Source organism: Gymnoscopelus microlampas (assembly GCF_963454915.1).
Source record: "Gymnoscopelus microlampas genome assembly, chromosome: 11".
NCBI classification, from domain to species: Eukaryota; Metazoa; Chordata; class Actinopteri; order Myctophiformes; family Myctophidae; genus Gymnoscopelus; species Gymnoscopelus microlampas.
Genome location: NC_139948.1, coordinates 10,254,932 through 10,280,823, shown reverse-complemented (window position 1 = coordinate 10,280,823; position 25,892 = coordinate 10,254,932). Strand labels below are relative to the sequence as shown.

Here is a 25,892-nt window from a genome sequence, read left to right as displayed (position 1 = left end):
ACAGTGAATACGATTCATCTTCGGACCAAACACACAACTTCCAGTGAGGGAGGACAGGCTGTCTTTCCACAGCTACAGGAGGGAATACTGACCCAGGCCACTGGAACCTGCTGCTGACTCTGTCAGCTGAATGGACTTTAACTAGAACCAGGATTCACAGTGAAAGTAAACTTCAGGGAACATTCTAGAAGAGGGAGTGTGAGGACTGATTTCCTGGCTTGAACAGAGTGTTTGTAGCTTCACTCAGACACAAAATGGCTTCTACATCGTCTCACCCAGAAGAGGATTATTCCTGTCCTGTGTGTCGGGACATCTTTAAAGATCCTGTTGTCCTGTCATGTAGCCACAGCTTCTGTAAAGCATGTCTGCAGGAATGGTGGAGAGAGAAGGAAATAAAGGAATGTCCACTTTGTAAGGAGAGACATTCAACGGATCCACCCAGAAATCTGGCTCTGAAGAACGTGTGTGAGGCCTTCATACAGCAGAGAGCTGCAACAGGGTCTGAGGTTCTCTGCAGTCTGCATGCTGAGAAACTCAAACTCTTCTGTCTGGAATGTCAACAGCCAGTGTGTCTTGTGTGTCGAGATTCTAAACAACACATCAGCCACAGTTTCAGACCCATCGATGAAGCTGCACTGGATCACAAGGAGATAGTCCAGAAATCACTGAAGCCTTTACAGAAGAAACTGAAGGTCCTTAATTCATTTAAAACAAACTATGATCAAACAGCAAAATACATTTTGTTCCAGACCAGGAACACAGAGATGCAGATGAAGGAGCAGTTTAAGAAGCTTCATCAGTTTTTACAAGCGGAAGAGGAGGCCAGGATTAAAGTACTGAGGGAGGAAGAGCAGCAGAAGACTCAGGTGATGAAGGAGAAGATTGAGGGTCTGAACAGAGACATATCAACCCTTTCAGGCAAAATCAGAGCCGTAGAGGAGGAGCTGAGAGCTGAACACATCGCATTACTGCAGAACTACAAGACCACAATGGAAAGACTCCAGTTCACACTGCAGGACCCACAGCCAGTCTCAGGAACACTGATAGACGAGGCCAAACACCTGAAGAACCTGACCTTCAGAGTCTGGAACAAGATGAAGGACATTGTCTCCTACACTCCTGTCATTCTGGACCCCAATACTGCCCATCCAGAAAAGACTCTGTCTGAAGATCTGACCAGTGTGAGACGTGGAGAGAGACAGCAGCTTCCTGACAACCCAGAGAGGTTTGACTGCATCACCCGTGTCCTGGGTTCTGAGGGCTTTAACTCAGGGACTCACACCTGGGATGTTGAGGTTGGAGACAATCCAGAGTGGACAGTAGGCGTGTTGACAGGGTCTTACCAGAGGAAGGGACACGGAGGGGGTCAATACTGGAGAATAAGGTTATATAAATGTAAATATTCAGCACGCTCCTCGCCAGGGTCAATCGCTGATCTCTCAGTGAAGCAGAGCCTCCAGAGGATCAGAGTCCAGCTGGACTGGAATGAAGGAAAGCTGTCATTCTCTGATCCTGATACTGACACACACATACACACCTTCACACACACTTTTACTGACACACTCTTTCCACACTTTAACACTCCTCATAGTCTGAAGATTCTACCAGGGAAAGTCAGTGTAACTCTTGAAGTATGCAGTTAGACGTGGGTGATGATGATGATGATGACGGTGATGATGATGATGACAAACTTTTTTTTTTCTGAAAAGGAGCCCAGTTAATTTTAGAATCTACATGATTGTGATGTGGTCGAGGACATTCAACATGAACAAGTGTCTCTTAAAGCAACAGTCTGATCTGTGATGTCATCAATATATCTAGATGATGATTTATCATGTTATGGATCTTAGGTCTAATAATCAATATTTATAAAGCTATTGATCAGACAGTGCCCACTGTCTATTATAATGTTATGTGTAATAATATCAGTAATAGTCATTTTAACAATAATAACATGATTATTTTAATGATGTTAGAGGTAATATAATTATAATATTTGGGGTTTAATGTATGAATTATTTTGAAGAGTCTGGATACTTTACTAGATATTAAATATTCATATTTATCAGACTCATTTTGATACTTTTACTCCTGTACTTCTACACAGTTTTCTTATAAAATAGAATTTAGAATTCTATTTTAGAAAATAGAATTTGTGTTCATTATTATTTTATTTAGTGTGTAGAGTGACAAGAAGCTGAGGGTAGAAAGACATGCAAAAACATGACTCCTACTGGAATCAAACTGGAGACATAACCTACTGTGCACCAACCAGTAACTATTCATCAACTATCTTTTTGAATATTAGTACGACATGAAATAATTTAGCAATATGACTGATGATCTATATCGCTCTGAGTTCTAATGAAATTGTATATTTGAAAATACATTTGTAAATTAAGGAATGATGTCAAATAAATGTTAAAATTTACTTAATTTGTTTATTGGGTCAAATATTCGCCTCATTTCATAACTACAGAAACCTTCATAATGCTGTAGATGGTAGTGCTGACATCAGTAGACCTGTATCTTATTTTGATGTCATATAATCTCATTTACTATGTAGACAACCTGATAATAATCATTTTCCAGGAAGGCAATTAATCTCTGACATTATGAGTCAACCAATCAACAAGTCAACTAAGCAACCAAGTTAGGTTTTTATATACTGTAGCTGTTATTGGGAACTTAGTTGTCTACCTAACCCATAAGAAGTCTTGTTGCGTTATGCAAAATCCATATGAACCACATGAACAACATGAACCACAGTCTCTAAATTTAAATAGCCAAAATGGCTCACATGTAGCCTATACACATAATCCAGTTTTGGAGAATAGCTAAGCCAGCTGCGTGGCAGTTTTATACCATATTTCATATGACAAAATGCTTTTTTCTTTTTTTTTTAAAGGCAAGATTGTTCTCACTGATCAGCTTGTCAGATTTCTGGGACCTTTGACATTCATATGGTATTTTTCCCACCTAGGTATAGTCTCACATGAGAGTTTACATTGGACAACATTACCCAGACATCATTGCATAGGCCTATGACAGAGAAACATATAAAAGAAAATAAGACATTATTCATTTAATTGAACAGTTTTTAATAGATTATTTATAGTTCATGTAGAATACGCATATTTTGTCATAGATTGCACCTGACAATTTTGCCAAAACAAATTAAAACCATCAGAGATGGGTTTGCCTTTTGCCAAGTTTATTTTGAGTTATTCTTTGAACACAGGCATATTTTCACCAATCAACATATTATAGGATGGCCCATCCATGGACCCCACAGGCCCCAGTGCAACTGCACTGTCTGCGCCAGTTTCTTTGCAGTAAACATAGTTTAATGGGTGTCACCATGTGATAATGGTTCTGAATCTGCAATAAACAAAAACTAAAAACAAATACATACATACAACAAAAAAAACATTGCATTGCAATTATTGACATTGCCTGCTGAAAAATGCAACATATAACACTTGATTTATTGCTGTTTGCAGAGAAAATAAGGAAACAAAATAATATTCCTGCGCTTCTACAAACACTCTAAAAACAATCGTGTGTGTGTGTGTGTGTGTGTGTGTGTGTGTGTGTGTGTGTGTGTGTGTGTGTGTGTGTGTGTGTGTGTGTGAGAGAATTGGTAACATTTCTGTGGTGTGTCAAAGCCCCGCCCCGCCCCTTGCCAGACTCATTTGAGTCAAAGTGGAGCACACACACACAAACACAAGCCAAAAGCCAAACGATAAGATCCACCAGGATCCCTTAAATATTGTATTTATTTTAGAAATAGTTCATCTTTCACTCAATAAGGACAACTCCCGTCGCAAGTTGTTGATGTCATTTGTCCATGTGTGGTCCAGCCCTATGTAATGGATGTGCCAATAAAAAGTATTTAAAATATTGCTTTGATGCTCATATTAACATTAGGAAGTATTACGTTTTTTTTTATTATTAGCACATGGTATTAGCATGTCCATGTGTGGTCCATATAGGGCTGGACCACACATGGACAAATGATATCATCAACTTGCGACCCCTATTGAGTGAACGACAAATTCATTTTAGTTGTATAGGTCAATTATAATGTATTAACGCATAAGGCTCATTAGCCAGGGATCTTTTTAAGATCAAACAGGTTTTACCTTTACCTACATAGTCGTATGATTAACCTTGATTTTAGCTTGTGGGACAAATGTCACAATCTCCCTATGAAACCACTCCAAGCTTGTCAAATCAAGTCACCTTTTTTGTAAAGAATATTTAAAAACAACAGGAGTTGGTACAAAGTGCTTTCCAATCAAGAACAACATCAAGATGTCACGATATGAGACACGTTTTGGACCCAAGTGCAGAACCAGGCAGGCAGAGAAGGTTCAATGAAGATTCATTAATAAACTCAGCATACAAACTGACATTAAAGCAGGACATACAACAGGACACTGACATGAACTATAATCTGACAAAAGTACATTGAACACAGGGCGGTTTAAATGGACACAGACTAACAAGACACAGGTGAAACATAAATACAATCAACACAGGGATTGGCTGGGAGACTAACAGGACACAAGTGGAGAAACAAGTAATCACGGGGAGGTGAGACAAGACAGGTAGCAAACACTAGGGTAGACAAGAAACAATAGGAACATAACTACACAATAAAAGTACAAGGAGAACAGGAAACAATAGGAGCGATACTACAAAATACGATACAAGGACACAGATCCTGACACAAGATCAGATTACGTTACAAAAAAATAAAATACATAACCATCCAAAATACTAAAATGACCACATTAGCAAAAGCATACAGATAGATTAAAACAGAATACAGAGTTAATTACATACAGTGGTCATTATAAAAACCTAGACAATAAATCGCCCTCAGACTGAGCTAAAAGCGATGGAAAAAAGCTGTCTTTAGGTTGATTTAAAAAAAATCAATAGTGGGGCTGGACTTCATGTGTGGTGGAAGAGCATTCCAAAGTTTGAGGGCAGCAACTGAGTGAGAAGGACCTGTTGGGTGCATGACTTACTAGTGGCAGAGAGAGGGACTAGCAGGTCAGAAGTGCATAGTAGAGCTAGGAGCTTAAAGCTTTAAAAACGTACTCATGGATGGATGGATGCATTTATTACTGACTAATTTGTCAAAATATCACACATGTTGGGCTTTGAATTTTTGGTACGTGTTGTAACCAAGCTTTTTTTTTTTGGCAAGTATACAGATGTCCTTATCTGCTCGTCCTGACACATTGCAGAAGCATGAACTACGAACTGCTCCAAATGACAGGTAGTATATAGAAAGTGTTGTACTGAATATAATAACTAATAAACTCTCCTGACTTTGTGCGTGTGTGTGCGCGCACGAGTGCGTACGTGCATGTGTGTGTGTGTGTGTGTGTGTGTGTGTGTGTGTGAGTGAACTTTGCAACAAGTCTGTGTAGTGTCAGAGCTCCACCCCTTACCAGACTCAACTGACAGAAAGCAGGAAACAGAAACTTACACTCCTCACTGACGAAACACACAGAGAGACAGACGATAAGATTCACATTCAGATCAAACTCACAACTTCCAGTGAGGGAGGACACTCAGGACAGACAGTCTTTCCACAGCTACAGGAGGGAATACTGACTCAGACCACTGGAACCTACTGCTGACTCTGTCAGCTGAATGGACTTTAACAAGAAACAGGATTCAAAGTGAAAGTAAACTTCAGGGAACATTCTACCTCGTGTTACCGCGGTACGTGTTACCACGACTGACTGGCTGATTTCCTGTCTTGAGCAGAGGGTTTGTAGCTTCACTAAGAGACAAAATGGCTTGCAGGTCGTCTCGCTCAGACGATGATTATTCCTGTCCTGTGTGTTGTGACATCTTTAAAGACCCTGTTGTCCTGTCATGTAGCCACAGCTTCTGTAAAGCGTGCCTGCAAGAATGGTGGAGACAGAAGGTAATTAAGGAATGTCCAGTTTGTAAGGAGAGACATTCAGTGGATCCACCCAGAAACTTGGCTCTGAAGAACCTGTGTGAGGCCTTCATACAACAGAGACATCAGAGATCTTCAACAGAGTCTGAGGTTCTCTGCAGTCTGCATGCTGAGAAACTCAAACTCTTCTGTCTGGGATGTCAAGAGCCAGTGTGTGTTGTGTGTCGAGATTCTAAAACACACACCAACCACAGTTTCAGACCCATTGATGAAGCTGCACTGGATCACAAGGAGGAAGTCCAGACATCACTGAAGCCTTTACATGAGAAACTGGAAATCTTTAAAAAAGTTAAATCAAACTATGATCAAACAGCAGAACACATTAAGTTCCAGACCCGGCACTCAGAGATGAAGATGAAGGAACAGTTTAAGAAGCTTCATCAGTTTCTACAAGAGGAAGAGGAGACCAGGATCAAAGCACTGAGGGAGGAAGAGCAGCAGAAGAGTCTGATGATGAAGGAGAAGATTGAGGGTCTGAACAGAGACATATTAACCCTTTCAGAAACAATCAGAGCCATAGAGGAGGATCTGAGAGCCGGACACATCTCATTCCTGCAGAACTACAAGACCACAATGGAAAGAGTCCAGTTCACATGGCAGGACCCACAGCCGGTCTCAGGAGCACTGATAGACGAGGCCAAACACCTGGACAACCTGACCTTCAGAGTCTGGGATAAGATGAAGGACATTGTCTCCTACACTCCTGTCATTCTGGACCCCAACACTGCCCATCCAGTATACATTCTGTCTGATGATCTGACCAGTGTGAGACGTGGAGAGAGACAGCACCTTCCTGACAACCCAGAGAGGTTTGACAGGTTTGAGTATGTCCTGGGTTCTGAGGGGTTTAACTCAGGTACTCACAGTTGGGATGTTGAGGTTGGACACAGTACAGACTGGTCACTGGGTGTGTTAGCAGAGTCTTTTCAGAGGAAGGGAAAAAGATGGGGCCAGATGTGGAGCATATGGTTAGATGAAGGTAAATTCACAGCAGAATCCTCATCAGGGTCAATCAGTGGTCTCTCAGTGAAGCAGAATCCCCAGAGGATCAGAGTTCAACTGGACTGGAATGAAGGAAAGCTGTCATTCTGTGATCATGATACTAACACACACATACACACCTTCACACACACTTTCACTGACACACTCTTTCCATACATTAACACTGGTCATACTGTCCCTCTGAAGATGCTAGCAGGGAAAGTCAATGTAACCACGTAGTTACACACTGCTGCTACTTTTTTTCACCTGGCTAATGTTTCAAATATCATGTGCTTCCATTTACGCTATCTGTATATGTATGTATCTTTATTTGTTCTATTCATCCTGGTTCTGTCTCTTTCCCTTTGTTCTCACTCTACCTGTCTTATATAAGATCATTTCACCCACAGCTTTACACCTGTAAACCTGTGATGTGACAAATAAAACTGATTCTGATTCTGAATATCTCAATAATAGTAATTCTAACAATATTAACATGATTATTTGAATTATTTTAATGGTTATTATTATAAAATTGGGGGTATAACTCATTTTGTGGAGTCTGATTACTTTACATTGAAATGTATCAGACTAATCTGATACTGTTGCACTTCTACACAGGTTGCATACGAAATAGAATCACCATTTTGGATTGATCTAAAACTATTTTATGGAACATTTAATTATTTGTTTGTTTTTTTATTATTGTTTTACTTAGTGTGTAGACAGGAAGCTGAGGGTAGAAAGACATGCAACACATGACTCCGACTGGAATCAAACAGGTGACAATATGGTCCAATCTGTGACTATTCACCAACCAGTAAATATGTTACCAACCAGTGTGCCACATCAGAGGTCAGTATGTTAAATATGACTATGAACTATGAATAGACTATGAACCCAGAGAAATTCAAGTGTGCTATTACTTGACTCACTGATAATACAATAACATAAAATATTAAAACGGGTTACTTGGTACTGTAAATCTCAATGTACATGCCCAGTGTGTTTCTGGGATGTAGACTTCTGGAGGTATTGTGGGTCTAAAGGTTTGTTTATACTGTCACATGACCCTTTTGAAATATAATTTTATTGCTTTTAACTCGAAACCTTTATTATGTCATCATGACTGGAATATTAGATGGTGTGTCTGTTCTACCAAGGATAAAGTTCATACAATAATCAATGTGTTTGCTTTGTGTTCAAATTCACTCAAATACTTTACACCTTTATAACCTATAGTATTTAATTATCTATATTACAGTCCTTTAACAGCTTTACATATCAGAATATTATTCTTTAATCAATAAAAGTTCCTAAAAAAAAGAAAACAAGGATGTAGTTATGTCTGTTTGAACCTTTACTTTCATGGGATATTTGTCTGAAATTACGTTGCAACTGCAACCCCACAGCTTAGCAATCAGTTAAATTAAAGGGTAAGACCACTTTGGTAGAGGTTTGGGTTGTGTAGTTACCTTGCCATGATGTAACTCCAAAGGTGGACAAGAAATCAAAAATAATTGCTCCATTGATTAGAAATTGATAATTCGAAATGTGCTCCTCATTGACTTACATTGTACGGTAAAACAGCTCTCAAAGTCACTCTTTTAGCACGTAAACAAACACGAACAAAGCTGATTCAGACAATGTAGAACATCACCAAACCCAGTACTGTTTGTTTTTGCATTTTTTAATAAAAATGTTAACTTCCTGCTGATTTTACTATTTGAAGATCCGGATCCGGATCTGCAAATCCAGTCCAGGTTTTCTTCTTAATAAAAATAGCAAAATCAACAGGAAGTTAACATTTTTATATTAAAAAAAACAGTACTGGGTTTGGTGATGTTCTATATTGTCTGAATCAACTTTGTTTGCGTTTGTTTAGGTGCTAAAAGAGTGACTTTGAGAGCTGTTTTACCGTAAAATGTAAGTCAATGAGGAGCATATTTTGAATTATCAATTTCTAATCAATGGAGCAAGTATTTTTGATTTCTTGTCCACCTTTGGAGTTACATCATGGCAAGGTAAATACACAACCCAAACCTCTACCAAAGTGGTCTTGCCCTTTAAACCCCATTTAGAAATGCTTAAATGTACTTATGTCAAATATCCGCCTGGTTTCAAAAGTACAGAAGCCTTCATAATGCTATATGTGCTGACATCACTAGATCTTACATGAATCTTAATTTGATGCCATATATTTAATTTAGCTACCATGTGTTGTTGACAACCTGATAATAATCCATTTCCAGTAAGGCAATTAATCGTCACATTAAATAAGCTAATTGCCTCATTGGTCATGCTCTTTGAACAGTATTATTGTATCACAATAGGAAGGAACAACATGTCTAAAACAGCCCAGTTCATACAAAATGCAATTTTCTTGTATTCATTAAATCAAAACAAAAACGTCAAGGTGTTGCAGAATACAATCTTATTCAAACATTGCCATTTGAAACATACAATAGAGTTGAACCTACCTACAGTACCTTGAACAAGAAGCAATTGACTGCTGTAGAAAACATAAGTACTGTATACAGTATAGAACCATCTCAAACATTAAAGAGAAATAAGAGGCAAAGAGAAGAGTCAAAAAGCCCACATGAATCACATGGTTAAAGTGAACAAGGCTGGAACAGACTGGTTAAAAAATTAAACACCTTCTTGCATCCTTTCAACGAAATCAGGAAGAAAATGGATATAAGGTGCAATAGAATCTAAACACAGGCAGCCACACAATCTCCTGAAGAGAAGTGAAGAGGAAGATGAGTTGACTCATTCATTCCTCACTGACCCTGGGTGGGCAGCGCCCCCAGGAGGCCATTGGCGGTGGTGAACAAGTTCATAGGCGAAGAGCCGTCTGTGATCAACGTTGACTTCAGCCCCAAACACTGAAGAAGTTTGACCTGGAGGAGGGATGGAGGGAGGGAGGGGGAGAGGGGGAGGGAGAGATAATAAAGAGGTGTGGGGGAGATAAGGATGGATATAAAGTTATGTTGAGATTGGAAGGTAACTACAAGGTCTAACCTTGTCAACTGGGCAATTCTATAACAGTCCTAACCTGATTCTTCTCAGTAATCAGTGTGTTTGTGGCCAGGTAAACAAAGCCAATGTTGTATTTTTGGTGGGATTATTTAGATTGTGTGTATCGATAGGTTATACTGTGTTAGACTACTTATAAGAATTATATGTGTAAATGTAACAGAATAAATAAATTCATGTGAAAACCAAAAAACAAAGCCATTGTGTCAATCTGTACCTGCATCTCAGGCCCAGCCCGGGCCATATCCTTAATGGTTTCGCTGCCCAGACTGTCCACCATCTGTTTGAAACGCTGGCTCTCAATCTGGGCCAGTTTCTCCTGTTTGTCCACCTCCAGATTGTTAAATTCCTTCTTGTAGTTCAGCTCCTGTTCCCGAGCCTTGCCAAGACGCTGCAGCTTAGCCTGGGACCAGACGAATCTGCGAGTGCAAAAAAAAATTGCACTCTGCGATTTGGGTCTGGCACCGCTCCATAGAGAATCCATTTCCTGCTCCAGAAGACGTGAGTGACCAATCAGGGCCCAGTATGCACGCACGCACACACACACACACACACACACACACACACACACACACACACACGATTATATGTGTGTATGTGTGTATTTAAACAAGCAGAGAAATAAATAGAGATGTGTTTACATTTCTGATCTGGTTACTACACCTCTTGCCCCCAGTTTACTTGGGTCATCTTCCTAAAAGCTCCTTGCAGTTCCCCAAACAAGCCTTAAAACTAAATGTCACCGGGCCTTTTCTGTTATTGCCCCCACACTCTGGAACAATCTTCCATTGCACATTAAGTCCAGCTCCACCACTGTAAAGTTTAAATCCACCCTAAAAACTCACCCCTTCGCCATTGCTTTTAGCTCAGTCTGAGGGCAACTAACTTATGTTCTACTTTGACCATTGAATATATTTCAACTTTTGTGTTTAAATTGTATTGCTTTTTATGTTATTTTAATTATGCTGTATTTCTATGACACATTTGTTTTATTTTTGTTTATTTTACTATGTTGTATTTTATAAGGTCTAGCCTATATGATGTTATTTTGAATGGAAAGCACTTTGGGTCAACTTCTGTTGTTTTTAAATGTGCCATACAAAAAAACGATATTGTTCAAAACAAATGCAATTAAATACAAAAACATAAAAAGAGTTTGATATCAAATTGCCTCATTATACAACAGTTCCAACCAAGTCATTTACTTGACATGAGTGCTGACTAGATTATAACAGCACTGAGACTTTTAACTGTATGCATCACTCTGGTCCTGGTGTTCCAATAAACGTTAATTACAGTAACGTTATCCATCTTAGCTTAATACAGCTGTGATGTTAGCGTTGAGGTTGACTCATCAGAATCACATATCGTCTCTGTCGGGTGGAAATGTCCAAAATTCAAAAATAGCACAAGTAGAAGATCTACAAGGTCGAAACACGGCGTGGAGCTTGTGGATCTGCTAATTTTCATGCTTTTGTGTGACACTGTAGTATGATGAAGTAGGGCGTTCATTTACAGAAAAACATAAAAAGTTAGAATATGGAGATGAGAGGTTTCTGAGCGGTATACCAGTATAACAGTATACCATCAAAGTGTCCATCAACAGACTCTTATTTTACTGGTTGCACAAAAACACAGACACATGTACATGAAACAGAGTAGCTAGCCTGCAGTAATGAAAATGTTTGTTACACACACACACACACACACACACACACACACACACACACACAAATCTGTTAACTAATACATGTTTGTAGAAAAAAGAAAAGCTATATCACATTGAAGGTCATGTTGTTGGACTGCATATCAGCAGTCAGCAAGGCTGTGATGTATCTTTGGCAGTGTGCCTACGACTCATTCACAGCCTTATACTGATATCGTCGGGTGGAAATCTTGTATGTCTTTTTTAATTATTTCTAAAATATTTAACAATAGTGAAAATACCCGATCTACAAGCTTACAACGCGTCAAGCTTGCAGATCTGCTATTTTCACTACTTTTGTGCGACACTCGTTAATTAAGAAAAAACATAAAATGTTGAAATAATATGGATACACAAAGTTTCTGCATAACTGCAATGATATACAATACACAACCTCTAGTGTGATACACAGTGCAACACTCCCTCTCATGTGATATTGGTGGCAGCAATTAGCAAATTGATTATTGCGATTATTTTATCAATTATCAATTTGATTAATTGAACAATCAACAAATTAATGTGAAAATATTGTAATAAATGTTTTTATAATCACACAACAGTGGCAATGGGACATATTGTGAGCTTGTAGATCGCCTATTGTATTTATATTGTATAATAAAATCACAATGAATGTTCCTTTCAATTCTATGCATGAGTGGTGATCGGTGATCTATCTCACTTTAAGGTCACATCCTTATTTCAAAGTCATATTGATTTCCTGCTTTCTCAAGCAGTGGCTGCCAAGCACTGCTCTTTTAACTGATGTTCCCGTCTGTCTGTCTGTCTGTCTGTCTGTCTGTCTCTGCAATGGAAATGATGTTCTTGTATATCGTCGCTGTCGGGCAGAAACCAGCTAACTCAATTTTTTTCATAAATCAACTCTATTGAACACCCTTTATGTCTGTGTGTTGGTTAAACAAATATTGAACCAATGAAAAGTATTAAAAAGCGCTTCTGACAAAACCTCCTAACTCCATTGGATACTCAAACTGTCGACCAAACCAGCTAACTCCACCCCCTCGCCCCTGTGTGGCACACAGAGCTGCTGCAGACTCAGAGCGGAAGAAAACAAACTTTGACAAGGCAGGGTTTTTTCTCCCGTGCTTATCAAACTTAGCACGGATGCTAATGTTCTGAAAACAATTAATTCTATTTCTAAAATCTATGTGGTGTTTTCTGAGGACAGCAATGTGACCAGAAATGAGTTCATATACAGTAGCATGTCTCTCGCTAGTTCTACTGAAACTGCAACTCTGTGAACCTCTCTTTGTAGAAGTTATTGTAATATTTAAAGTCCTGCTTATTATTGTAGACCTACGTATATAAGTGTCATGAAGCATCTAGGCATTCATTCACGCGGTGTGATGCATTGTAAGCTTGGAGATCCATTGTCAGTTGTTCTTATAAATGATGGACAAAACCTCCTAACTCCACTTGAGCAGGATTTAGGTAAAGTGGTGATAATATAATGACACATGCAAGTATCTGACAATGTATAAAGTCATAATACCAACTTTGTTGAGGCAGTATTGCTTTGTTTTAAAAATAAAGGATTTTCTTATTTTCTTGAAAATGTTATATTTAGTTTTTTTCATTTCCTGAAAAATAAACACCCTCATAGTTACAATTGCTCTCTCTCTCTCACACACACACACAGACAGTGGTACGTACAGCCTCAATCGTCTGGGCCTCTGCCTTCAGTTTAGCCTCATTAACAGCTGCTTCTCCCTGGATACGAGCTGCCTCCGCTCTGGACTGAGCTTCAGCCTTGGCAGCACCTGTGCTCTCCACCGCCGCACTGGAAAACACGCGCACGCACGCACGCACGCACGCACGCACGCACGCACACACACACACACACACACACACACACACACACACACACACACACACACACACACACACACACACACACACACACACACACACACACACACACACACACACACACACACACACACACACACACACACACACACACACACACACACACACACACACACACACACACAGCATGGAGAGTCATACTTCCGTAACTCCATTATGCCTGCTTGAGAAATGAAATCAATAATGTAATTCATTGACATTCTCCATTTGCTGTAACTTACAGGTTACTTTGCCAGCAAAAATTGAAAAATAAAATTCATTCATGCCTTTTTAAAGTAGATGCATACACATAGCCAATAACAACAGTTAAAGCATTACAGTTGGGACTGAAAACAATGTGAATGTTAAGGAGTAGGCTATAAAAACAAATGACAGCTTCATCAAGTGGATAGCAGTGGCCACATTTGTTATCAATCACTCAGCATGAACTATTAGTGAACTAAACTCACAATTTGTATGCCTTTTTATTTGAATAATTTAATAAATAGCTACTCTTTTAACCCCCCCCCCCCCACCCCAAAAGAAAGTATACATTTTAGCCACAGCAGCAGCAGCAGATGTTAACAGTGCTTCGTAACTACAAGTTACAGAAACATTACTTAATATAGCCTACAACTTGTAGTGGAACTGCTGTGTATAAGCAAAGTGTTGTACAGTTATGTGCCAGCTAACAGCAGCTTATTAAGCAATATACTGTAAGTTTATTAGCACAAGAATGATATTCAATTCACACCATGTGTACAGGGTGTGTGATGAGATGTTATTAGAGGTTAACAGGTAGGTACTAATGATCTTTAAAACAACATGTGAGCTTGTGTTCACCTGAGAGCCTCCAGCTCCAGCAGTTCCTTCCTGGCTCTCTCTGCCTGGGCCTGGTCTGTGATCTTCTGACTCTCCAGTTTACCTCGTGCCTCCTGCTCCAGACGCTCTGCCTCGTGACTGCACACACACACGCACTTATTTTCATTTTTAATAACACTAAAGACTGGCATCTTCATTAAGCCTATACATTGTGAGTAACTCCTCCTGATTAACAATATCCACACTGTGTGTCCTCTGAACTCAAGTTGTGATCTTTATCAAAGTTTTTCGGTCATTATCTGTGGCATGTCTGCTTCCTAAACGTCTTTTTAATAATACCGCAACACTGAGGGGAGATCAGAGCGAGAGAGAGAGAGAGAGAGAGAGAGGGGGAGAGGGAGAGAGAGAGAGAGAAGCTGCAGCCTAATTATTTAGATTTGCATTTTCTTCTCTGTTGTATTATCAAATGTTACATGATCAAATTCATGCACCATTTTCGTCTTTGAAGGGTGGGGGCTGTTAGTACTGTATGTGATCTAGTGTCCCAGTGCTCTGACCTAGTTTTAACATGAAAGTAACCAAAGGGGGCGGAGTCTGCTAAAAGACCACGGCTCCAAAATAACACATCCGCCATTTGTTACAAAATGGTTGATTGCACAATATTCCAACATTTTCTTAATGTGACAATACTTAAAGGGACTACACCATGAATTTTAACTTTTTCTTCTTTTTTGTGTGTTTTTGGTCTCCCCTACCTCTCTTCTATCCCCAAAAATACCCCAGTTTGAACACTCAGGCTTTCACAGCAAATCTGGGGTTTTCTGTAAATTGGTCTAAAAACAGGCCAAACTGATTTGGTCCCTGTGCCTACATCACGTCAGGGAACAATTCCTCACGTTTTTCAGTTCCAACAAAAAAAATAAAAATAAAATAAAATCTTTAAAAAATATATACCGGTATATATTTTTCTTATTATTTTTTTTATTTATTTTTTTACTTTTTCCACACAGAACCAGGGGATAACATGCATACAAACTGGCTCAATAGCGCCCCGTGCCAAACAGGACAATGTGGTATTGCAGGTGAAAGTGCTTTATAAGCCAGAGAGAAGTTAGTTGGAATGAGTATATCTGAGGCTTGATTTAGGCTCAGTGAGGGACAAAAACAATATGATATTGAATATTATTATATTTTTTTTAATTCATGGTGTAGTCCCTTTAAGTGTTTGACAGTCATAATGGACCCATTATATTGTTGCTGTCGGGCAGAAACCTCTTATCTCAATATTTTAACTTTTTGTGTCAGTCACACAAAAGCATCAAAAGTAGCAGGTCCGCAAGCTCGAAACACGGCACAAAGCGGTGCGTTTTGAGCTTGTCGATCTGCTACTTGTGCTGTTTTTGAATTTGAATCCTGAAAAGTAACAGTATGGACATATGAGGTTTCCACCCGACAGAGACGATATGCATCCTACTAGAATTTAATCCGATTTTTTTTTAATCTCTCGGACAACAATCTTACAATGTTTTAATTGTTAAACAAGATTTGATCTAATATATGGTCTGTCATTTGGTCCAGAATTCATTTACTGTCAATGTATTGTAGGTATAGAGATAACAGTGAAGCTCAGATCAAAACAGACAGTCTTGTATGTTATCTAGTTGTATTTATTTGTGGGTACATGTAATAATGGTGAAGATTAACTATCAATCATTTATTTGGTGACCCCCGGGAAGCCCTGGGCGTTCCTGGCTGGACCCCATGTTGAGAACCACTGATGTAAAGAATTTGAATAGTGAAACCAACAACTGTTAGGGAAACATTTCGAAGAGTGTACGTACAGTAAGATCATTAGTTATTTGGTTCAATGTGGACACACTTTGGAGTTGAAAGAATGAACACCGAGTTTTACTGTGCATGTGGCGTGCGTGCATATTTGCTTGGTACCGTGCGGCAGCCTCCTGGGAGTTGGTGGTGATCTCGATGGCCAGCTGGACACTCTTCATGAGGGCGTCTCGTGTCCTCTGGTCCACCGGCTCCATAGACTAGATGTCCACACTGCTGATGACCAGGTTGTTCTGGCCGAAGCGCAGGCTGGGACGCACCGCCACCGCCAGCTTCTCATCAAAGCCGAACACTGCAGAGCAGATGATACGGTTGGAGTTCTGCAACCAAAAGCATAGGAAAAGGTCTTTAGATGCCATTTAGAAGCACCCCTATAAAGCACTTCAATACATACTGAATCCTACATATTTGTTGCACAATGTGTGCACAAATAATTTAAACTCCTGATTAACAGATGAACCATCAGGTCAAATTGTTGATATAGTATAAATTATGAATAAATTGATTGATTGATTGATTATTTTTCCAAAAGCATTGAATGGTCACATGGCGACAGAAAGTGGACATGAGACTGTTGTGGTTACAGGTCAATCAATGACTGCAAGAACAACCTTATCACCATATTACCGACAGGGCCAAGCCTTCTAGGACAGGGTCTGTAAATCTCTGTCATCACTAAAGCAGACCAATAACAGCTCAGCTCATCAACATTAGTACACAAAGCTCATCTTAGTGTTAGCACATCGTTGGTGATGTGTAAGCATTGTTCAAGATATACTGTATACATCACTGTAGCCCAGAGTAATGAAGGAAATACATTTCTGAATAATTGTTTCCAAATGACATTTTAAAATGTAGGCCATTACATGTACGGGAATTCAAGCCACTTATAGCCAGATAAATGCTCATTCATTTAGAGAACTGTCTGAAAGCCTTTTCAATTGGCACAGGGAAAGCATGAAGCATGCCATCATTAAACTTCTGTGTTGCTTTTAAAAGCTCCCGGAGGCAGACCTTGTGGAAATCGTCAAACTGCACAGAGGCGCGGCTCCTCTGATGCGGGAGGCGACGGACTTTGTATGGTGACTTGAATTGGAGAACTTATTCGGAAGATCTACAAGCTCACAATGTGCATTGTGAACTTGTAGATCTGCTATTTTCAAAAGATTTGTATACATTTAATACTTTTTAAAACTTGTGAAATGGGACAGTCTGCATAATGAGTACGTTTACTTTTGGTGCTTTTAAGTACATTTTGATGCAGATACTTTACACTTTTACTCAAGTACATTTCGAATACGGGACTTCTACTTGTAACAGAGTATATCTACATTGCAGTATTGATACTTTTACTCAAGTAAAAACATGTGAGAACTTCATCCATCACTGGGATCTTAACTGCCAGTCCATTAAAAGTCAGGTTGGTAGCTGCTGGTTGTAATACTCAAAGAGGCCTCAAGGTAGTGTACTTTGACTTGAAAGCCTGCATGTGGGAAAACACACAGAGGTATGTTGATCCTATAGGGCAGGGCCCCCTACCTCGTAGGGTGGGGGGCTACAACATATATTGTATAATTATGTATAAAATTGTGTTTCATATGTATAAACATACCATGTTATTGTGCATTCAATACTAAGCTATTCAAAATAGACAGTGATTAATATACCGGTATTCATGCTTTTATTTTAAACATGCATGTACAAGTTACAGAGTAGGGTGGCCGTGCCACTGCCATTCATAAACATACCTTATTAACTGAGAATAAATGTCAATACTATCAACAAATAAAAAGTTTGATTCTGTGAAGAAAAAAAAAGAAAACGTCAAAACAAAGGTATTTATTAAATCTAGTGAATCATATATTTAAAAAGGTAGGGTAAGTGATTTTCTTTTGTTGAAATAAGTGTTAAATAGCTCTATATTCTGATAGTAATCATTGCTATAGTGTTTGTTCAGTAAAAGGAGTCTCCCATGTCTCTCCAGCTCTTTATTAAACAGAAAAGAGCTGGAGAGACCCCTGTTACCGAACAAACGCTCTGTAGCAATGATTGCTATCCGAATATAGTACTTACTGTACCCTACCTTTAAATATTAAAAATGATGTTTTCACATAATCAAATGTTACCTTTTTTTTGGCGGAGGTGGGCTTTCTTACAACCCTTTTGAGTGCAAGTTCAACTTTTCAATATAGGAAGCGGAGATAAACTGAACTCTCAAGACGCCTTCGTAAACCCAAACTCTCTTGTCATAAGACAGACTGAAACACCAGACTGAATTAAATCAGTAGTGTAAAAACAAACAAATTCTGCACAGGAAACAAATCTGCAAGCATATTTTTTACCAACAGTCATAGGGCTGCAAATCTCCAAATTCCAGAGCTGGCTGCAGCAAATTCTAAAATAATCTTATTATATAACCTTTTGATTTTTTATTTTTTTTTCCCTTTTACTTGTTTTTCTTTACTTTGTGTTCTTCCTGTGTGAGATGGATCGCGAGGTCTTCTCCGTACTTCAACAGGTACTTGCTGTGGTTGTGGTCAACAGACCAAAGGGGGGGCAGGTGGCAGGGCTTCATGGTGGTGAGGAAATGATGTCTCCATCGACGCTTCAGCTCCATCAGGCCTCGCAGGGCAGTCTCTTGCGTTGGTACGCACCACCTTCAGGGGTTGAACATCCTGTTCTCAAGCTCTGCAGCCCTCCGCAGCGCCTCTGGACTAAGCGGCGCCTCACTCTGCACATATTCTGCCTCCGACACAACGTCGCTATAAAACCCTCTAACGACAGCCTCCAGCTCCTCGCGTACGTTGTCCGGCAGGCTGTGAGACCCGAGGGCCCGAGCAGCACGCGCCACCGGTCCCAGCACGCGCACTGTGGTGCCGCACTCATCAGCCAGCTGCTTCCGGAGCATGCCGTCGGAGGCGGCATGGCAGGCGGTGCACAGCAGCAAGATGTCATTGGAGTTGTTGTAGTCCTTCATCTCTTTGGGGAAATGATGCTTGTACTCATGTGGCACAATGTTTTTCTTATTGAGTGAATCAGCTTTGCCACATACAACACAGATATTCTCCCTGCCTGTGCGGGGGTCCTCCCGTCCCGAGGGTTCAAACAGCAACCGAGGGTTCAAACAGCAAGGACTAGGAGCTCTCCTAGTCCTTTGGACAGGTACCACGTGGCACGCCCTTTGCTACAGGTAGACAGGTGCTGGTCATGGGGCAAGAATGAAGCAGTTGTCATACAGAGGAGATTTCCTGGAAGGAGGATAGCATACACCCAGTGGCTTTCTCTTGTTTTTATGAGGGTCTGGGACTTGCTGATATCCAGACTCTGGATCTGCGATTGATTGATTGATTGATTGATTGATGTACTTTATTTAGTAAGACATGAGAACAGTACATGACAGTACATAACAGTAGAAGTGGAAGTACAAATTCACAATACAACGATGATCTCCTCTCCGTCTAAAACCATCCGTTGTCTGAAGGGGACATCCATCAGGCCCCGGCAGCGGGCAGCCAGCTCAGAGTAGGTTCTCCCAGTAGTTGTTGGGGAGCTGGCTTCAGGATCAAGGCCCAGGAGATGGAAGAACAGGGCAATGGAGACCTGGGCATCTCTGGCTGCATATGTCATCTGCTCCAGGGTCAACGGGTCAGCCTCCCAGTCACTGCATTGCAACTTCAGGGATTTGTCCAGAGACACAGTCAACACATGTGCAGCCAGCGACTGCAGACTGAGGCCATTAATATTCCATGTAACTTGCCCCTGTCTTAAGGCAAGGTAGCGCAGGTCGACCGTGCACCCCAAAGACACGCCGTAGTCCCGGGTCAGACGCTTCCCGTCTTCGTAGCAGCCCACGCCAACCTTCAGGATATGGGGGTCGCGGAGCACTTCAACCAGGCTGAGTGGGAAGGACTGCTGGCCACCACGAAACGACACCAGCCTCACCAGTACACAGAGCCCCGAGTGGGTCGCAATCTGCAGCTGGGAGACTGCAGAGATTTTGCCTTTTACTGAAATGCCGAGGACTGGGAAGAGTGAGAGTTCCTTTTTCAGCAAGGGCCACAGCTGTTCCCACTTTTCTTCAGAGCTCACCATCACTGGCTTGGGAGGCAGCTTCTTTCTCTGCGTCCGAGACACCCACCATAATATGAGCCCATGAGCTAAAGAGGCTCCTAGCATTGAGGTTAGACTGCTGGTTAGGGATCCTTGTTGTGTCATCTTGAGCAGGATGGAAGACTGCAAACCTTTTGCCTAATCGATGGGCTCCTTTGTAAGTCAGGTTCTTTGCGTTTCCCGCCTGCAGCACAGCAGCGATCTCAGCCACAGCACGTTAGTGTCTATCTGTATATATGTGTTTATGTTGTCACAGTGACGTGGCCGTGTTCATTTATGGCTGAGTCAGAATTACGTCAGAGGTCTGGCCGCCCCCGGTTCACGTCCTGCAGGTGTCCGACAATCTTCTCTGCTTGCTTATGGAGCTGAAGGCAGGTATTGTACACTGAGGGGGGAAACACACACAAGTTTGATGTGGTTTATGAACCACACTTTCCTAGGTTATACAGACACCACTTTCCACTGACACTTAATATACAGAGATCTTGATTAAAATGAATGTTCATATGCCACACACTGACTATCAAGAAAATAAAAACATGTCAGAAAGGTTGCCGACCCCTGTCTCATGTCATCAAAGAACTATATGGGCACACAAGGAACACAAACATACAGAAATCTCATGCTATGAGCTTGTAGATCTGTTTTTGAAAAGTCGTGAAAAAATGTGTGCAAATCTGTGAATATATATATATATTCTTTTAAAGCGAACATTTGTAACTCAAATCTTTTCTTCTGGGGGATTCTACAAATGTCTTCTAAATCATAACAAGATCTGAAAATGTATGTTTCTATCAGTGGTTCTCAAGGACCCCAAAAATGATATGTATTTGGCCGCGGACCCCCATCTCAAAATGTTCTGTACCAGGGACCCCCCCCCAGAAGAAAAGATTTGAGTTAAAATTCGCTTTAAAAAATAATATATATATATATATATATATATATATATATATATATATATATATATATATATATATATATATATATATATATATATATATATATATATATATATATATTCCTCAAAAATAGCAGATCTGCAAGCTCATAGCGTGGCACTCGATGCCGCGCTATGAGCTTGTATATCTGCTATTTTTTAATAGCCATCCCGTTTTGAATGGGTTAATAATACATTTAACTCGTGTAACTGCAGTTGTGGGAAGCTTGCACAAAATCATTTCACCCACTCCTTTATACTTGGTGTACACTAGTGATGCGACACATATGCAGACTTCAAAAAAAGACTGTGCATTCTTATTACTTGATTTAGTAGGCCTACTGATGCACATATTAGTTCAATGTAAATGTAGTATTTTTACTTGTTGACCCTTTTGAAAGCTTCCCCAGAAAACACATCTGCAGCCTTCATCACAAAAGGCTTTTTCAGCTTCAAATTCAATATCTTGGCTAAAGCCAATATATTATTTTGATACAGATATTAGAGAAACAAGCTTGGATTAGCTATAGTTTAATTTAGTTTTTTTTAAAGCATAGAGTAACTCCTGTATTAGTGTTTGTCTGTGTTGTGATCTCCCCTGTTAAAACACTCACTGCTAATGGCTTAGAAACCCTGAAATCTCATTAGCCTCCACTATCAGATTGGCTTGCAAGTCCTACAGCTCCAATCTACTTTAAACCACTAGTTAGAAACAGAGTTCAAGTGTTGTTTCTAAAAAAGGGTTGGAAACATAAACCAAAGACTAGACCAAACTCGTGTTACTATTGTAATCATTCATCTAACAAAACTGTTAGCTTACCACACTTGTGCTCATGTTAACTCCCTGATAGTTGAGAAATCTCTAGGTAACAACACCCTCCCTCCCTTCCTGCCCTGGCTGCTTTCATCCCATGGTGCCGCTCAGAGGATGTGAGACATGAAAAGAGACAAATGGAACACAGTCAAAAACCTGGTTGTCTTAGAAAAAGTGTCCAAAGTACAGTTGTAACTCAAGTCCAGTTCTCTATCTACACCAAATGTATTCGCCAAGAATCGCCGATCTACAAGCTCACACATTGTGAGCTTGTAGATCTATTGCTACTATTGTTGGCTAATTTCCCCCAGAATATGGATGGCTAACCACTGAAGCCCTATATACTTCCTCATAAGACGAACAGCGAGGGATCTCGTAGATCTGCTATTTGGGTGTTTTCGAAAAGATTTGCCTACACACACAAACGCATAGACTGACACATACAATCAGGGATATAGTGCACCCAAAAACAGCCAACAAGCAGTCAATAAAAAAACGATTTAGAAAGAAGAAATAATTATACAATGCATGATGTGAAGGAAAATGACTAAAACCTCTCTTAGGGGCATTAGAAGTGGCATTATACATTTATAATTTAAGCTCACAATTATAATCTGAGCAACTATGCCGAAATCATATAAGTGAGAGAGGGCACTATGCCAGTGCAAACAGTGCACAGATATAACAAAAAACAAAAAGATCACAAAGAGAAGATAATTAGAATTAGTCAGCACACACAATCCAGAACAACTTGCAAAGCGCAAATAAGCACATAATGAAATAATAAACTATAAGCACTTCATACGTGAATGTTTTGACTGGAGAAACCTCAGCCACACGCTGGCCTCACAAAATGCACTACGGTACGTCTCACCCCCCTACCCTAGGGGACAAGGGGAGAACATGCAAAGTCCACAAAGAAAGGCCTTTACGCCAACCCCACCTAAGGTATGGGCACTGATGGCGCGGAGGAGAGGACACACCCCCAGTGCCATCAGCATCCCCGGCGGGAATCGAACCCAGGACTTCTTACTCTCTTAAACAATTCAATTTCATCTTGCCTGGCACAGGAATTGAAGTGATTGTATCAATTTACATTATAAAGAGCTAGAAAAAAAAATCACAATCAGATATGGTATTGAATACAATACAGTTAAAAGTACATTGTTTCCCACTTACCTAGTTATCAAGCTTGAAGGAGGCACAATAAAAAAATTCGTCTGAATGTATCGTTGGTCTTGGGAACATGTCAGACCATCAGCTTTGATATTACCTCCTCTGATGGAGTGAAATGAATCAATAAGGAGGCACAAAAAAGAATGTTCGTCTGAATTTATTGTTGGCCTTGGGAACACGTCATTCCATCAGCTTTGATCTTACCTCCTCTGATGGAGTGAAATTAACTCAATGCCTTCAGATCGAACAAATACCTCATTTTCTCTCCATCTTCATGTTCTCTTCACCACTTCAATACCTCCTCTCCTCTACCATGTATCTTCCCTTCTTCTCCATTTCAGCTTCTACCTGTAAAATGACACAGAAAATGAAAAGATTATAAGAATACCCAATACAAACAGCAAGCGCAAAATACAATCATATACTGTATGCTACTAAAAACAGCACAGTTAAGTGGAAATGTATTCATACCTTACCTAGATCATACCTACATAACAATAAAGCATGTGCAGTACTGTAGCACATTCAGGGTTGAGCTGTAGGGGGTACGGGGGGGTACGGCGTACCCTTAGTTCTGACACTGTGGGAGCTGGGGGCGCGCGTGCAAGCACCGTCAGCGGCGGTCTTTAACGCTAGTTTAAAAACAATAGCCTCTCAAGGTTCGCGCCGTCAGTGGCGAGCGGCGAGCCGTTCTCAATAGCGTCTACCTGGCTGCTTTGCATAACATTAGGCTACTCGAGAAAAGACGGACTTGAATTGAATGTGTAACATTCCTCTCACAATGACAGACAACATCTCTGCACTGCAAGGTGTGAAGGGGATCGCTTAGCAGATGACCCAGTTCTCTGAGACAAGACAAAGACAAGTTGTCTGATTATTTTAAGTAGGCCTACTTATGTGTGGGTGAGTCTATGTAAAGGGCTTTTATATAAAATTAAAAGGAAAATAAAATAATTAAGAAACAAAAATAAAAACAACAAATTAACAATGCAACAATACAACAACATAATAATACATATGATTACATTAATAATCACATGTTGAATACAGTATTTCAACTAGCACTGAGCTGAGTGGCTATGTGCGCGCACGTGCGCGCGCGTGACGTCATAAAATACAGTACCCTTAGTTCAAAAATCCACAGCTCACCACTGAGCACATTGGCAAAAAAAAGTGTTCGTCTGAATTTATCGTTGGCCTTGGGAACATGTCAGACCATCAGCTTTGATCTTACCTCCTCTGATAGAGTGAAATGATCTCAATGCCTTCAGATCGAACGAATACCTCATCTCTCCATTTTCATGTTCTTCTCGTCTTCCTAGTCTCTTCAGCTTGTTTTCACTTCTTACTCTCTTTTTCTTTTTTGGGGGGGGAGTTTCCCTGGTAGGACGTAGCGCGTGGAAGGAACACGTTATTCCAACCAGTTCCTTTCCCCTCCATTCTACCATTCATCTTCCCTTCTTCCCCAACTCAGCTTCTACCTGTAAAATGACACACAAAATTAAATGATTATAAGAATAAGCATTACAAACAGCAAGCACACAACACAATCAAATATGCTGCTAAAAACAATACAGTTACGTGGACATTGTTTCATACCGTACCTACTGTAGTTCGTACTTACATAGAAAATCAAACATGTGTAGTACTGTATTGAAAGTAAACATTTTCATAATTACCAGTTAACAAGCTGGAAAGCATTATCAAAATGTTAGTTCAATAAATTGTTTTCCTGGGTAAGAAAAAAACAAAAATGTTCGTCTGAAATTATCGTTGGCCTTGGGAAAATGTCAGTCCATCAGCTTTGATCTTACCTCCTCTGATGGAGTGAAATTAACTCAATGCCTTCAGATCGAACAAATACCACATTTTCTCTCCATCTTCATGTTCTCTTCCCCACTTCAATACCTCCTCTCCTCTACCATGTATCTTCCCTTCTTCTCCATTTCAGCTTCTACCTGTAAAATGACACAGAAAATGAAAAGATTATAAGAATACCCAATACAAACAGCAAGCGCAAAATACAATCATATACCGTATGCTACTAAAAACAGCACAGTTAAGTGGAAATGTATTCATACCTTACCTAGATCATACCTACATAACAATAAAGCATGTGCAGTACTGTAGCACATTGGCAACAAAAAGTGTTCGTCTGAATTTATCGTTGGCCTTGGGAACATGTCAGACCATCAGCTTTGATCTTACCTACTCTGATGGAGTGAAATGATCTCAATGCCTTCAGATCGAACGAATACCTCATCTCTCCATTTTCATGTTCTTCTCGTCTTCCTAGTCTCTTCAACTTGTTTTCACTTCTTACTCTCTTTTTTGGGGGGGAGTTTCCCTGGTAGGACGTAGCGCGTGGAAGGAACACGTTATTCCAACCAGTTCCTTTCCCCTCCATTCTACCATTCATCTTCCCTTCTTCCCCAACTCAGCTTCTACCTGTAAAATGACACACAAAATTAAATGATTATAAGAATAAGCATTACAAACAGCAAGCACACAACACAATCAAATATGCTGCTAAAAACAATACAGTTAAGTGGACATTGTTTCATACCGTACCTACTGTAGTTCGTACTTACATAGAAAATCAAAC

The 25,892-nt window shown here is 40.1% G+C and overlaps 4 protein-coding genes across 4 annotated transcripts in view; 2 read left to right on the top strand and 2 right to left on the bottom strand.

Annotated features, from left to right (window-relative positions):
• Positions 1-25,892, top strand: part of LOC311055707 (uncharacterized protein) — a 269,023-nt gene that overhangs the window by 18,920 nt on the left and 224,211 nt on the right. Inside the window, exon 11 of the mRNA XM_084071979.1 lies at positions 208-1,645. Coding sequence (XP_083928105.1) covers positions 208-1,643 — 1,436 coding nt within the window. The 3' untranslated portion in view covers positions 1,644-1,645. The remainder of the gene's footprint in view (positions 1-207; positions 1,646-25,892) is intronic.
• Positions 5,552-7,210, top strand: LOC311055706 (nuclear factor 7, ovary-like; the record flags this gene model as incomplete). Its single annotated transcript, XM_084071978.1, has 1 exon — positions 5,552-7,210. Exon 1 carries the CDS (start codon positions 5,819-5,821, stop codon positions 7,208-7,210), a length of 1,392 nt encoding a protein of 463 aa, XP_083928104.1. The 5' UTR covers positions 5,552-5,818.
• On the bottom strand, positions 12,954-16,501 carry LOC311054564 (major vault protein-like; the record flags this gene model as incomplete). Its single annotated transcript, XM_084070573.1, has 4 exons — positions 16,353-16,501; positions 14,427-14,543; positions 13,389-13,515; positions 12,954-13,031 (listed from the first exon to the last, which is right to left on the bottom strand). The coding sequence occupies exons 1-4, from the start codon at positions 16,445-16,447 to the stop codon at positions 12,954-12,956; spliced, it is 417 nt and encodes a 138-aa protein (XP_083926699.1). The 5' UTR covers positions 16,448-16,501.
• LOC311054563 (exonuclease 3'-5' domain-containing protein 2-like) lies at positions 18,910-20,465 on the bottom strand (the record flags this gene model as incomplete). Its single annotated transcript, XM_084070572.1, is given in 4 exon segments — positions 18,910-19,388; positions 19,391-19,458; positions 19,460-19,614; positions 19,689-20,465. Coding segments are annotated over 4 exon segments (1,479 nt in total).